The sequence below is a fragment of the Pyrgilauda ruficollis genome, unplaced genomic scaffold, assembly GCF_017590135.1.
Source record: "Pyrgilauda ruficollis isolate IOZ18807 unplaced genomic scaffold, ASM1759013v1 scaffold127, whole genome shotgun sequence".
In the NCBI taxonomy this organism is placed as follows: domain Eukaryota; kingdom Metazoa; phylum Chordata; class Aves; order Passeriformes; family Passeridae; genus Pyrgilauda; species Pyrgilauda ruficollis.
In genome coordinates this window covers 717719-731981 of record NW_024511099.1, presented here as the reverse complement: position 1 = coordinate 731981, position 14263 = coordinate 717719, and the positions used below count along the sequence as shown (strand labels likewise).

At 60.1% G+C, this 14263-nt stretch overlaps 2 protein-coding genes across 2 annotated transcripts; both read right to left on the bottom strand.

The window, feature by feature from the left end:
- Positions 1 to 38: 38 nt before the first annotated feature.
- SDCBP2 (syndecan binding protein 2) lies at positions 39 to 4371 on the bottom strand. The gene is made up of 9 exons (XM_041458241.1): positions 2763 to 4371; positions 2095 to 2160; positions 1899 to 1974; positions 1552 to 1655; positions 1236 to 1397; positions 828 to 1003; positions 588 to 759; positions 372 to 463; positions 39 to 288 (listed from the first exon to the last, which is right to left on the bottom strand). The coding sequence occupies exons 2-9, from the start codon at positions 2146 to 2148 to the stop codon at positions 234 to 236; spliced, it is 891 nt and encodes a 296-aa protein (XP_041314175.1). The 5' UTR covers positions 2149 to 2160; positions 2763 to 4371; the 3' UTR covers positions 39 to 233.
- Positions 4372 to 4841: 470 nt separating this feature from the next.
- FKBP1A (FKBP prolyl isomerase 1A) lies at positions 4842 to 14052 on the bottom strand. The gene is made up of 5 exons (XM_041458242.1): positions 13914 to 14052; positions 13760 to 13807; positions 7745 to 7857; positions 6874 to 7026; positions 4842 to 5874 (listed from the first exon to the last, which is right to left on the bottom strand). The coding sequence occupies exons 1-4, from the start codon at positions 14041 to 14043 to the stop codon at positions 6898 to 6900; spliced, it is 420 nt and encodes a 139-aa protein (XP_041314176.1). The 5' UTR covers positions 14044 to 14052; the 3' UTR covers positions 4842 to 5874; positions 6874 to 6897.
- Between the last annotated feature and the right edge of the window lie 211 nt (positions 14053 to 14263).

Genomic DNA, 14263 nt, shown 5'->3' with positions numbered 1-14263 from the left:
CCTTGGCATCTGCCCTGAGGGGGTGGCCCAAGCAGGGACACGGGGACAGTGGGACCCTGGTACAGGACATCTGCCCCATCCTTGCTGAGGAGAGGAGGAACCACCCAGCAGCCACCAGACTCTGTAGGAATAAGGGGTTTTGTGCTAGAATAGCTCCTTTGGAGGTGCTGTGGGGTCCTCTCAGCAGGCCCTCTGGGCTTCCAGCATCAGCTCCCGGTACAGCAGCGATGGTGTCACAGGTCAGGGATGGAGTGGTCCATGGATGACTTCACCAGCCCTGATGAGAGCCTGAGCAGAGGGAAGGGAGGTCAGTGGGGGGAGCCCGGGGGTCCCTGTGGGGTGTGGGGGTCCTTGCAGCCCCACATTCTCACCGTTTGACCATGTGCTCATAGATCACGGTGGGGATGATGGTCAGTGTCACCACGTTCCCAGCCCCTGCCAGCACCTCCATGAGCTGCTTATCCTGCAGGAGAGAGAGGGGGGTCCAGAAGTGCCCAGCTTTGCTCAGTATCCCCCTCCCTCCTGGACTCTCTGGCCACATCCTGGACTCCCCAGGCATGTCCTGCACCCCCAGGGCACAGCCCTACCTTCATGCCGATGACATTCTGGCCGTTCACCTCGCAGATGCAGTGGTGGGTGAGGAGCCCGTTGCGGGCGGCCGAGCTGTCCTTGGCCAGCGACACAATCTTCCCCTTCTTCACCACGATGCCGATGTGGCCGGTGCTGTCCTTGTGCACGGTCACGGTGCGCTGGAAAGGCCTGCGGGGAGAGCACCGTCACTGCTGCCACCGGCACTGCCACCACCGCCGGTGCCAGCACCCACTCACCTGTCCCGCACCACCATGACGATTTTTTCAGGGTTCGCCTTCTTCAGCGCGCGCTGTGCCTTGTCGCTGCTCCAGCCCGCGCAGTTCTTGCCGTCGATCTGCAGCACCTGGTCCCCGAAGCGCAGCCCCACCAGCGCTGCTGGCGAGTTGGCCTTCACCAGCTGCACGAAGATGCCCTGGGGACACAGTGGAGTGGTGGCACAGGGCTGGCACAGGGACCAGTGGCCATGCCATGCCATCTGCACCCTGCTGCGCTGTGGCGCGCTGTGACATTTAATGCCACACGCTGCTGTGTTGTGATACACTGCCACGTCACGCTGTGCTCTACTGTCATGCTTGTGCCATGTCACATCATGCCATGACACAGTCCCGTGCCGTGCCCAGCCCCGTGCCAGCCCAGCCCCTCACCTGGTCGATGTTCTTCAGCTGCAGCCCCGTCTTGCCCCGCTCGTCCTTGCACAGGTGGATCTCCCGCACACCCGGCTTGATCTCTGCCCGCCGCAGCCCCGCGCTGTTCCCGCTCAGGGGGGCGACCAGCTGGCCCGGGGAGGGCCCGACGGGGGTCAGTGCCTGCGGGGGAGCTGGGGGTCAGTGGGGACAGGGGGACACAGGGCCCTGTGCACCTCAGCCCTTGGGAGTGATGCATCCCTTTCTCAGGCAGGATGAGGAACCAGAGGGACCCCCGTTCTGGCATGGGGGGGGAGCTGCCAGCCCAGACACCTACGGTGCTGTCCTCCGTGCGCAGGTTCTTCTGGATCTCCTCACTGGAGAGCGCCAGCCCCATGTAGTTCTCCAGCTCGGCTAGGTTGGGGTACAGCACAGGAGGCTCTGAGGGACATACCAAGGGTGGTCTCAGCTCCTGGGGCCCCCAACCCACAGCCATGGCTCCCTCCATCCCAGAAGCCCCCTTGGAACATGGGCCAGCAAAAAGAAACCCCAAAATCCCATCCCCAACCCACTGTGTTGTGGGAGGGGTCTCAGCTGAGCCCCCCCCCTCCCCCCGCCCCATTGAGCGTCACTGCCCACCCAGACAGCCCCTGCACAGGGTGAGCTGATCATGTCCCACCTTACCAGTGCCCGAGGTGAGCTTCGGCTTCTCTGTGACCACTGTGGTGGCAGGGGTCCTCACCCCAGCTGCTGCCTGTGCCTGCCAAGAGACAGGGTGCTCAATGCTGTGCCCCCCACCCTGGGGACCCTCTGAGGTGAGACCCCACAGGGACTCACTGGGGTCTGCTCATCCCTGTAACACTGCTGAGCTGGCACTGACCTGCAGGACCTGGTGGCCCTTCATGTCCTCCAGGGAGGGGTAGAGTGTTGCCATCGCTGCTGCTGTCTGGGGACAGGGATGGGCAGTTCAGGGACTGGGTTGCCTCTCTCCAAGCATCCCTCCCAGCCCGTACCGGAGATGGGCTGTCACCTGGAGTCTCCAGAGTGACTCAAGGCTATGTCACCAGGGCCACCACCACTTCCTGGTGGCTGGGACTCGGGTGGCTGTGTGCTGGGCAGGTCCTGCTCCCCATGCCCACCTGCCCCACAGAGCCATCTCAACAGCACCCAGAGAGGGGAGGGGGATATCCCATGGGAATGGCCCCTCTGCCCCTCATCAGACCCCTCTGCTCCCCATGCCCAGTTGAGCAGTGGGGCCATTCCAGCACTACCCAGACACGGCAGTGAGATGTCCCATGGGAACAGCCCTTCAGTTCACCATCAGTCCCCTCTGCATCTCCTGTTGTGCCCAAGGCTGTGCCTCCCAAACCTACTCAATGACACCTTGTGCCCCAAAAAGCATCATCCAAAACTCATTGTGTAGGTCCCAAATCCAGACCCAGCTCTGAGTCCTGTGGGAACCAGGCAGGATCCCACCTGCAGCCCAGGGATAGCAGCTCTTCCAACAGACAAGAGCTCCCAAGTCCAACCCTGGCACCCCAGACTCACCTGCCAACAGCTCCCAGATCCTTGTGACACCACCCTCTGCCTGGCTCCTGGGTTTTATAGCCGGGCCCAGCCCAGGGAGGGGCCAGACAGGCTCAGCTGATTGCACCCCCGCTAGGTAGGGCACAGGTGAGGAAGAGGAAGGTGAAGCCAACAAAGCACAGAGCCCTGGCACTGCAGGGGTGGGACAGGGATTGGAATGGGGACTGGGATGGCTTTCTGTAGGTTCGGGCATCCTGGGGGAGCAGGGATGGGACTGTACCCCCCCATGGTGCCCTCCCCCCGCAGTGCATCACCTCTCCTGCCACCCCCAGCATGTGGCTTGGCCCCTGACTGGGCTGCCCCCCACCCCCATTATCCTTCCTGGGCTCCTCAGCCCTGCTGGGGGGGTGAAGGGGGCTGCCCACCGTGATCCCCTGCGTGGGTGGCTGCGCTGACACCTCGCTGCCCCGGCGCGTGGGGCTGACGCGGCCGTGACCAGGATCCCGTGTCCCACACCCTTCCCAACGTCACCTGGGACACGTGCCAGGTGTGGGAGTCCCATGCTGCGGGTGGAGAAACTGAGCCAGCACAGAGCTCAGCATGGGGTGGCTGTGCCATCCCATCCTGCTGCCATGGGCCATCACCCTGTCACCAGGGGATCCAGCCCTCCAGCAGCCAGCGGTGACATTCTGCTGTTGGCATTGAGGATGCCATGGGCCACCCTGTCCCCAGGGGCTGGGCAGGGGGATGCTGAGGGTGCTCGGGCAGGCCTGGACCTGGTGGCACCAGCCCAGATCTCCCTGGCACAGAGCCAGTCCTACTGTGGAGCCACAGCCAGGCACGTCCCAGCTCCCTGTGCTCCGCTCCAGCGTGCCAGGCCAGGAGGAAGTGTTTTATTTACTGGAGGTATTTTTAGCTGGATGGTGCCCAGCTGCCTTGACCAGCCCAGGACAAGAACACCAGTGGCAGAGAGAGTCCTACACAGACACAGAGGATTGTTTCCTGGAGTCTGTTAATTCCCTGAAACCCTCATCCCCACAAAACCACAGCTGTAAGGACTCACACCCCACCTGCACTCATGGATGCTTCAGGAGCTGAGCAGGGGCTGAGGGCCCAAGGGCAGGGGGCTTCCCTCAGCCTCCCCCCTGCCCTGGCTTAGCCCCAGCCATGGCACTGCCTGGCACTGGTTAATAATTAAAGCAAAAAGCTTCGCAGGAAGAGAAACAAAAATTGGCCTCAAGCTTCCACCTAGGAACAGCCACAGCTAAGGACAGAGCAGGGTGCCCCACAAGCTCCGGTTCTGCTTAACTGAGCAGCAATTAAGGGCAGTGCTAATTCCTGCACGGCCCTGTGCAAGCACCACTGCTCCTAGATGCATCCCAATGGCTGAGCTGCTCCTGCCCCAGGGCCACTGCTCCCTCCAGGACCCATTGCACACAAACTTTGCTTGGCAGCTGGGACAGGCTGTGTTATTGATCGTGGCTGTGTTATCAGTTGTGGCACACTGATCAAAGGTTGTCAGCAGAGGAACAAGGCACTGGCCCACAGTGGCACCTGGGCAGGTCCTACATACACAACACCCACAGCAGCAAAGCCCAAAGCAGGTGATGTGCTGTGCCCTATGTGCCATGTCCAGATTTCAAAAAGGACTGAAAAAAATCCAGAAAGGTGTAAGGAAAGGCTTCCCCGGAGCTGCAAGGACCATGGGAACATGCATCCATCTATCATTTGTGCTTCCAGTCCAGGTTGAGTCACAGCCACAAGGGCACGAGGCTGTGAGGGCAATGCTTAATAGGTTATGGTGAGGCAATTAATTATGCAAATTCCAGCAGGCCGCCATCACCTCCCCACAGAGCACAGGAGCCCCAGGCACCCTATTGTGCTCCGGGAGCACCTGAGCCTCACACTGAGGCACAGCAGCACAACCCTGGCACAGCACTGCACGAGCCTGGCACTGCACCCAAAGCACCCCATGAGCCTGGCACAGCACCCCAAAAACCCAGAGCAGCACCCACAGCACCCCACACAGCACCCCCTGAGCCCAGCCCCAGCTGTGCTGAGCAACAGACGAGCGAGGGAAGAACCTCCAGGACACGGGGCTGAGAAAAGCCAGCATAAAGCGTTTTTATTGCGATAATAAACTGGATACCTTTGTGCGGCGGAGAAGGAAGTGACCGGCGGGAATTTCTGTTACCAACGGACTGGGCAGGGCAGAGGGAGGGGCACAGGGGACAGCTATGCGTCCTGTGAGACCAGGCAAGCAGCGATGACCAGCATCAGGTGGCAGGAGAGAATGGGCAGGTGTGCTCAGAGCAGGGACAACGGGGGGCTGATGGTTCCTTTCCACAGGGAAGAAGGAGGACGGAGGCATTTTTGTTGAGTTGAGCCCCCACCACCTCCCCTGCAGACAGCACCTTCCCTTTGTCCAGTTTTCCTTTTTCTTTAAAGAAAGCTCCATGCTACGGGATTTTTAAGGTGTGGTGGAGCTCTGGTGGAAACCCAACTCCCTAAATCCGAAAGTGGTCTGGAGGGGAAGGCAGGCCCACTGTGAGATGGCAGGGTGAAGCAGGGGCAGAGCAGCCCTCCTTTCCCAGAGCAAACCCACAATGCCTGCAGTGATGCTCCCCAGGGAGCAGGGAAAGGCCAGGCTCCCTCGCTGTCCCACTCCAGGCAGAATTCCTATAAAACAATCCTAGTGCTACCTTGCTCTCTGCATCCCTTCAGCCTCCACAACCTCACTCTGCTATGGCTTTTGCAGCAGCAGCAATTTCTGGTTTGGAAACACCATGAATCTGCACCAAAACGAGTAACTAACAGGGTTCCTTTTGTTCAAATGACTCCTATCTAAGGTCAGCCCATCTGCGTGCTACTGGGAAAACGTAGTCTACACCTGGAACAAAAATAAGATTAAGAACTTGACCCAAAAAGAGTTGAGGTTTACGGTGTATAGTTTAAAAAGACATAAAAACACGATACAAGGAGGAAGAGTCAGACGCAAAGCTTAGTGACCAAAGGCATTCAATCAAGGTGTAAGGTTATACAATGAGTGTAGTGGACTATCAGGAAAAGCTCCGTACAAAGTCATGTGCACTCTTCTTGAAGCTGAGATTCTGGATTCCTCCATGTGCCAAACCTGTGTGGAGAGAGAGGCAGAGTGACAGAGCTGCCTGCTGGACAAGGAGAGAATGTGCCCAGGGCACAGCAGCCTCCACACAAACCACACCAGGCCCTCAGAGCAGCAGTCAAGCCTTGATCACAGGGTGGGCACAGTCCCACCCTGCCCACACTGTGGGGACCCCACACCCCAGAGCAGAGCCCCACAGAATCACAGAATGGGCTGGGTTGGGAGGGACCTTAAAGACCCATGTTGCTTCAGCCTCCTGGCACAGGTAGGCACACTCTCCACTAGTCTAGCTATTCAAAGCCCCATCCAACCTGGCCTTGGACACTTCCAGGGATGGGGCAGCCATAATTTCCCTGGACAGCCTGTGCCAGGGCTCCTCCAGCCTCACAGGGAAGAACTTCTCCCTAATAGCTAATGTAACCTTGCCCTCTGTCAGTGTGAAGCTGTTCTGCCTTGCCGTGTCACTTCAGGCCCTTGTGCAAAGTCCCTCTCCAGCTCTCTTGGAGACCCTTTAGGCTCTGGAAGGTGCTCCAAGGTTTCCCCAGAGCCTTCTCTTCTCCAGGCTGAGCAACTCCAGCTCTCAGCCTGTCTCCATAGCAGAAATGCTCCAACCCTTGGGTCATAGTCACTGCCTCCTGCCCACACCATCAGCCCCTTGCCCAGGCAGCATGAGAGGCAGGAGAGGGTGTGGCAGCTGAGCCCCTTGGTGGCAGCAACAACACTCAGAACCCAAGGCACAAAGAACTGGCACTACAACACCTCCAGGACATGAACCTGCTCTGCCAGGCTGGGAATTTTGCCTGTAGCACTGTAGTGATCAGAATCCCAGCTCATCAGACTCCCAAGAGCAACTTTTACCCAGAGACCTGCCCTGTCCTTCTCATATTCCCTACTGCCCACTCCCCCCTTGCCTCCATCCCACCTCCCCACACTAGCCCAAGATCAAACACAGGGGCCTTGAGCTGTCCTCAATCCACACAGTCCCTGACAGAAGTTGCCCCTCCTTACCCGAGGACAGGGTACTGGGATGGGTCATTCCAATTTCATGAGCTCCACGTCAAAAATTAGAGTGGCGTTTGGTGGGATGATCCCTGGGTGGCCAGTGGAGCCGTAGGCATAATCTGGGGAGATGGTCATCTTTGCCCGCTGACCAACGCTCATCTGGGGCAGGGACAGAAACACAGGGACATCAGGAGATGGGCACAACTGCCAGGTGAGTGACAGGGGAGGGACACACACACCTGTCCCCTCTGTTTTCCCTACACTGGGCAAGAGTACAGACTGAGGCTGCACAAAGCAGAGAAACAGAATGTCAGAGAGAAAAGGTAAGCAGCATGGGATGGAAAAGGAGCAGGGCTCGAGATGCCCTTCACACGAGAGAAGGCAGGGAATGCCAGGCCATTCCCTCCAGCCATCAGCATCCTTGTGCTTGTGTTGCCAGCACGGCACAGAGTGAGCAGTGTCAGGCGGGCAGGAGCTGAAGCTGTGCTGTGCCCACAGCGTGGGATCACAGCCCGGAGCTGTGCCGTGCCCACCAGCCCTCCCTCCGCGTGGGCTCCGGAGCCCGGGAGGCCGGAGCGCTCCCGCCGTGCTCGTTCAGAGCTAGCTCAGTGCAGAAATGTCACCGCTGAGTCACCGACGTGCCGTAGGTGTTGCTGGGGCCTGGCCCGGCTCCATTCCTGCCAGCTGGCAGGTGGCAATGCAGAAGGTGATATTCACACCCACACCTCCCAGCGCTGAGGGGGTGGAACAGGGGAATAAAATAAAGAAATAATAAAAGAGGGAATGAGCTGCATGCATACTGATTCCTGCCCACGCCGCAGCTCCCGGCGCGGCACAGCCTGGCACGGGGAGCGCGAGGCGGAGCAGCTCCAGGCACCTGAGCGACTCCTTCCTCCCAGCCACGGATCACCTCCTGCTTGCCCATCACAAACTTGAACGGCTTGTTCCTGTCGCGGGAGGAATCAAACTTCTTCCCATCCTCCAGCATACCTGGGGAGAGAGAGGGAGATGGTGATACAGGGACAGAGCCACACACGCCAATGTGAGATGCTGTGACCTGGCAGCCCGAGCAGGTGACAGTCACATGGCTCTGAGTCAAAGATGTGTCTCAGCTTGTCCTCCTTTTCCCTGGGAAACACCTGTACAGGAGGGGAAACCCCTGCGGCATCATCCATCCCAGGGCAGGGAAGGATGACACTTAACTGTTTCAGCCCAAAGAGAAGTGCTCCTCTGGGCCAGGACCAAGGACTGACAGGCAGGGTAGCAGATGGACAGGGGAAGAAAATCTTGCCCACCTTGCAGCACCACCAACTGCCATTTATCATCAGGCAGCAGGATCCGACCTTGTGCCTCCTATCCCACCAGCAAACACACTTCTCACTCACCAGGCTTCTATCTTCAGGCATGCAAAACACTGATGACACTCCAGTGCCCCATCTGGAGGCCGTGATTGGCCTCCAGCCCTGCCTGTGCCCAGCTGATCTAAGCCAAATCCCTCCTAGACCCGAGAATGAGGATGGGGAGAGGCAGCACCAAGTGCTGGATGCATGTGCCTGGGACAGCCCTCATTCCCCAGCACGGGCTGAGCCAGGCTGATATCCCCAGAGCTAAATATAACTCCCCAAGATGAGCTAAGGAGGAATTTCCTCCCCTCCCTTGCTCCCTGCCTGACCTTCTTGGGGAATCTTGGAGCTGGCGCTGCCTTATAGGAGCAGTAACTCCACCAGTCAACTCCTGTAAGGCAGCTCCAGCTCTACATTAACACAGCCAGTGCCAGTGCCCTGTACAATAAACCCTGCTTGATAAGAGCAAAATTAAACTCTTCCAAAACACTTCTTCACTTCCCAAAACAGCCTGAAAATCCTGGTATCCTAAATGGAAACTGCTATACAGTCTTAAAAAACCAAACTTCCTTGAGATGGCATGGGGCAGATTGACTTCCCTTTGCCAGGGCATGTGTGCAAGGGAAAATGTGTCTGTGAAAAACATGGGATGGAGGAGCTCAGCCCCTGCTTGCACAGTGACCAGAGGGAATGGCACACAGGGACCAGCAGCCACAGGGATGGGAAATGTTGGATGGAAAGAAGGGAATGGGAGAAAATATATCACCTTTGCAAGGGCAACAAGCACCAAGACCAGTAGGCTCCTCTCAGGGAGTAGAATTAAGTTTTTAATTTAACAGACAGAAAAAATCCATTGTCCAGCGTGTTGAGCATCAGCTCAGCCAGTCATGCTGCAGCCCTGGACTTTGGAATAGTAAATCTGGAGTTCTCTCATTTCCTCCTTCCAGGATAAACCTCTTGTTGCTGAACCTGCCTCCAGCCCGCCTGGCACTGCTCCTCGCTCCCGTCCGCTGGCCTTGCTCCCGCCTGGCAGCAGGGACAGGGGCAGCCCACGCCGGCTGGCACCAGCAGCGCTGCCTGGCTGCGGCCCCAGCTGACCCCGACTCGGCTCCGAGCCCTCCAGAGCAGCAAGGGGCCGAGGTGGCTGAGGAGGGACAGAGAGGACAGCACTCTGCCACCCTTCTCCCTGGACATCCACCAAGGAAAAACCCCAGGGGCCACGCAGCACAACCCCTTGCTTGTCACAGCAAGCAGGGACTACTGGGATGCTCCCAGGGCATCTGCAGCCTGCAGAAGCGCATCGCGTTCGATGTCCTGACCAGGGAATGCAGAGGCATCAGCAGCAGTGCAGGAGATGCTGCCAGCCTTGGACAGGAGTGGATGGCACTGCCCGACTCCACTGCCAAGCTCACCTGTCCCAATCCAGCCTCAGGAAGTGTTTCAAAGCTGGCAGCTCCCCAGCTGCAGAAGAGAGGGACTGATGGACTGTGCTGGTTGCAGCAGCCTGAGGGATCGACCACTCAGCTCTCCCAAACCAGGATGGAGAAGGTCATATGTGGGAGCCTGGCAATGCTGCTCCATCATGCCAGCAGGAAAAACAAAGAGGCTCCAATCCTTCAGAGACTGCATCCTCATCTTAGGCACTTCCTCTGCCCACAAGCCTCCTGGGAGAATTCTCCAGCCCTGGACAAGTATGAGCAACCATTTCCTCATCCCTGCCATCCCTGAGCAAGGAGATAACGAGATCTTAAAGCTATTATGGAGGAAAAGCATCCTCTGGCAAAAGCAGCTAACCCAGCAGAGCCCCAGCAGCAGCAGACAGCCCCTGGCACATGCCAGCTTATCCCAGCCCCTGACAGGGCTCTGTGCTTGTCACTCCCAGTCCTGCAAGAAGGGCAGAGCTCACACAGGTGGATTATGGAGACCCACTTGCCCTGGCTCCCACCCAGAAGGATTTGAGCCCCCAGAGATCCCAGCTGGTCTACAAGACCCCAAGGGGTCTCAGGGAATCACAGTGAGGAAGAACAGAGAGCCCTACAGCTGAGGCTGCAGCAGCCATGGGATGGAGTGGGGCTCTGGAGCACAGCCCCAGCCCCAGCCGGGCAGCGTGGCCCTGCCAGGTCTCTGCCACACTTGGCAGGCAGGAGCTGGGAGACGCCGGCTGCAACGTGCGACTTGGCTCCGGGCCCCCCTGGGCGGGCAGAGGCGGCGGAGAGCAGTGCTGGAGCAGGCAGAGTCAGCCCTGGGACAAACCTGCCGGGTCGGGTTCTGCCGGGGCTGCGGAGCCCCACCCGCACCCCCTCCATCCCCTCCTCGGTGCTGATCCTTGGCACGGCCATTGCCCAGGGGCTCTGGCACAGAGCCAGCCTCCCAAGGAGAGGCAGGAAGAGACCAGAGCAGTGGGGCAGGCACCTCTGCTCCAGCTGGGACAGGATGGAAAACCCTTCCCAGAAGCCCTGGAATACCCAGCATGCTCCAAACGTCTGCTCAGAGCAGGGATGCCTGGATGAGGTTCAATCCTGCCTCCACCAGCACTCCCCATCACTCAAGCCCACCCCATTATCACCCACAGCTGGATGGGGAGAGGGCTCTGCCCATCATTCTTGAGGCGTGGCAGGACAGAGGACCCCTGTGCAGGCAGGGAAGGGGGTGCAGGAGACAGAGCTGAGCTCCCACAGCTGCCACAAGCCATGGACCAGCAGTCGCACGCCTTGGGAGGAAACACCTCATGACCACAGGATGTTTGCTGAGCAGCAGGAGAGCATCAAGGGCAGCACCCAGAGCAGGCGGGGGAGCACCACTGCCCCAGGGACTGTGCACAGGTGCTAGGGAGGACAGCAGTCCCCTCAGTGCTATCCTGTTGCAGAAAAAGGCAGGTTCCTCCAGCATCCATCTCTGCTCCGAGCCTAACTCCCTCAGAGACCCCACATGCTGAGTGTGCTTTGCCACGCAGGCAAAGCCATTTGGCCAATCCATGTCAGACTTGTTCCAGTCCTGGCACTCCCCAGAATGACTACAGCCCCCATTTCCCCTCCTGAAGCGCAGTGGGGTGCCCACAGTGTCCCCACACAGCCAGTCCCCCTGGCACGAGCACTGCAGGACCCCCAGCTGCCCAGCAGCCCCACTCTGCTCCCTGCTCTGACTCAGAGGGGCTTTGCTCTGTTGGCCCCCCATCCACATCGTCTCCCCACTGATGCACTCCACACTCTGTTCCATTCCATGCCAGTTGCTGCAAGCAAAGCAAAGTGTGCTGAACACACTGGGCGCATCGGGGAACTTTATCCTTGATTTAGTCCCTTTAAGAGCCCTGCGTAGCAGACTTCACATCAAAGGCTCTTTCGGACACCCCACGGCACAAGCTCTCCACAAAAAGACCCAAGACCTGGAAGGAAGGAGGAGGAACAGGTTCAATTCCACCAGCTCCCCCCATACCTTTCCATCTCTGCAACCCCAGCATAAGCAACTGGCATCTCCAAGGAGGTTGCTCTTCTCTCCATCTCTTTCCTCTGCACTGTCCTCCCACACTAGGGCTGTCTGTCCATTCTGGGATGCTCTCAGCAGGGCCATGCCCCATGGAGCAGGAGCCTGGGCACAGGCAGAAGCAGCATCAGCTGCTGGCTGACCACGGTGGCTCCCCACAGTCCCTCACCCTTGGATCACTGGTTTTTTTTCCAAGTGTTTTTTACCCAAACCACTGTGCATCCATAACCCAGCACAGGGAGAGCTGCCTCCTGCACACCACAAGCTGGATCTCCCCAGCACGGGAGCAAAGGGAAGCTGGGGATGGAGCCAGCACAGGGCTGTGGAAGGAGTCCTGGAGCTCGGCACCTCCAGCACTGCACTCTGCCACCGTCCCTGATGCTGCTCTGGGATCGGTGAGTGCTGCAACCGGGCTGGGAATCAAAGGTTTGTAAGGTTTCCCATGAGCCAAGCCCCGCTCCCATCTCTGGCAGAGCCGGCTGCAGGAACTGTGCTGCCGACACAGGGAAATGGCATCAGGGCCTGGAGGTGTTTGATTCCTGCTGCCTGCCGAGGCGGGGGGGCAGGAGCTGCCTGCAGACAGAACGGGGGTGGGGATAAAGGACAAATGGAGACAATAATAACAAAAAAACAAAATAAAATAAATTAGACAACCTCTCCCATGCGCAGCAGATCACTGCTGCCGGGGAGGGTCCGTTGTGAGCAAGTCACCACGTAGCACTTTGCCTGAAGAACCATGACATGGGGACAGGATGCTGGTGACCCCCAAACAGCTCTGCCAGGGTGGGGGACGGGGCTGGGGAGAACAGTCAAGCTCCAGCAGCGCCGCAGGAGGGGAGAGCCGGCGCAGGGAGCCGGAGGGTTGGGAGTCGGAAAGGCTGGCAGGCGGCAGGACTGGCCCACCGGGAGCCACTTGACTGCCTGCCAGCCTCTCTTTGTTCTTCCACCGGCGGAGGAAACGGGCCGGCCAGGCAGACCAAGCTGCTTCCTCTCCCTGCTGACGAGGGAACGGGAAGGACACGGGAGATGGAGGAGCAGCAGATGGGCTGGATGCCCGCCGAGCCCTCCCAGCAGGCCGGGCCCCGTTCTGCAGAGAGGGGCAACCCCAGCCCCCAAGGGGAACAAGGGGAGGTGGAAAGCGCTGGAGCGGGAAGGGGAATTGGTTATTAGCAAAAACAGTCACAAATGAGTCATTGACTCGTTTTTACCACGCCAATAAGCCAACACTGTACGAAAGGCAGCCCAGGGGGACAAGAGCCCCCAGAGTGATCCCCAAAGCATTTTTGGGGATCCCAAGGTTGGTTTCTTCCCCCACCCCCAGCTTGCAGAAGGCTGCTGGAGGACATTACCCTCCTCAGCTTTGGGGCATCCCCTCATCAAAGCACTACCCCGACCACTCAACAGCAACCTGGTAACCCGCACCGGGGTCCCCCAAAAAACCCCATGATGCAGGTCTGGGGTGGCCCCACGGGTACCCCTGGTGTCACTCTACAAGGGAGAAGGGACTGGGGCAGGACTGGGCAGGGGGATTGCACTCCTGCAGGGAGATATGGCAGGACGGACCCCACTCTGAAGAAGCAGACCCCAAAAGCTCCCCGGGGGTGACTCGTGGAGTCCATGAGGGCTCCGAGCCTGGCCGCCCCAGAGCCCACGGGTCTCGGCTGCCCTGGGACCCCCAGGGCTCCACCCGGGGTGCCCCTGCCTGCACCCCGGGTCCCTTCTGGGTCGTTCCCCGGCGCACCCCCAGAAAGAAGGCTGGATATGTATGGGAAAGGCCCCTTCATTGAAAAGGCTGCGGGAAAGACGGGAACAACGGGACCTCCCCACGGCCACGGGGTACCGACAGGACCTCCATCTCTCCCCCGGGGCTCATCCGCGCCCCCGGGAAAGGCCCCCGGGACGGCCCGGAGCCCCCTCCTCCCCATGGAGAGCCGCGGCCCATCCGAGCCGCCGCGCCCGGGGTCCCTGCAGGCAGCCGGGGGCGGGGGGATCGGCAGGCCCCGCTCTCCCGGTGTCCGGGCCGGTCCGACCCTCCCGCCCCTCCGCTCCCGGGCTCGCCCCGCACTCACCCGTGTAGTGCACCACGCAGGTCTGGCCGCGCTTGGGGAACGTCCGCCCTACGGGGAGACACGCGCCATCACCCCGCGGCACCGGGACCGGCACCGGGACCCGCGGGGAGGGCAGGGAGAAGGGGTGGGGGGGAGCGGGCTCGCCGCGGCTCACCGTCGCCGGGGGCGATGGTCTCCACATGCACGCCCATGCCGGTGCCGGTGCCGGTGCCGCTCGCACCCGCAGCGCCCGCAGCCCGACGGAGGAGGGGCCGCGTGTGCGCAGCCGCGGCGGTCACCGCCATAGAGCCCGCCCGTCACTTCCATAGATCCCGCCCGACCTTCCATAGATCCCGCCCGGCGGTGCCGCCCTGGCCGCCGCCATCTTCCGCCCCCCCGCCCCGCCGCCATCTCGGCACCGCGCGGTTGCCGGGGGAGCGCGGGCCCGGCCGTGAGGGACCCTGCGGGCGCGGCGCCCTGCGCGCTTTGCCCCTTTAGCGCCATTTCCAGCCCGCACGGCCGCGG

What these genes read in the sequence shown, in the direction of transcription:
- SDCBP2 (XM_041458241.1), bottom strand. Translation starts at nt 2,148, where the DNA reads ATGGCAACACTCTACCCCTCCCTGGAGGACATGAAGGGCCACCAGGTC. An exon ending in AGGGCCACCAGGTCCTGCAG is followed by an intron (nt 1,975 to 2,094) that starts GTCAGTGCCAGC and finishes GTCTCTTGGCAG; the next exon opens with GCACAGGCAGCAGCTGGGGT. An exon ending in TGCGCACGGAGGACAGCACC is followed by an intron (nt 1,398 to 1,551) that starts GTAGGTGTCTGG and finishes GCTCCCCCGCAG; the next exon opens with GCACTGACCCCCGTCGGGCC.
- FKBP1A (XM_041458242.1), bottom strand. Translation starts at nt 14,043, where the DNA reads ATGGCGGTGACCGCCGCGGCTGCGCACACGCGGCCCCTCCTCCGTCGG. An exon ending in CTGCGTGGTGCACTACACGG is followed by an intron (nt 7,858 to 13,759) that starts GTGAGTGCGGGG and finishes CTCTCTCCCCAG; the next exon opens with GTATGCTGGAGGATGGGAAG. An exon ending in GGGAGGAAGGAGTCGCTCAG is followed by an intron (nt 7,027 to 7,744) that starts GTGCCTGGAGCT and finishes TCCCTGCCCCAG; the next exon opens with ATGAGCGTTGGTCAGCGGGC.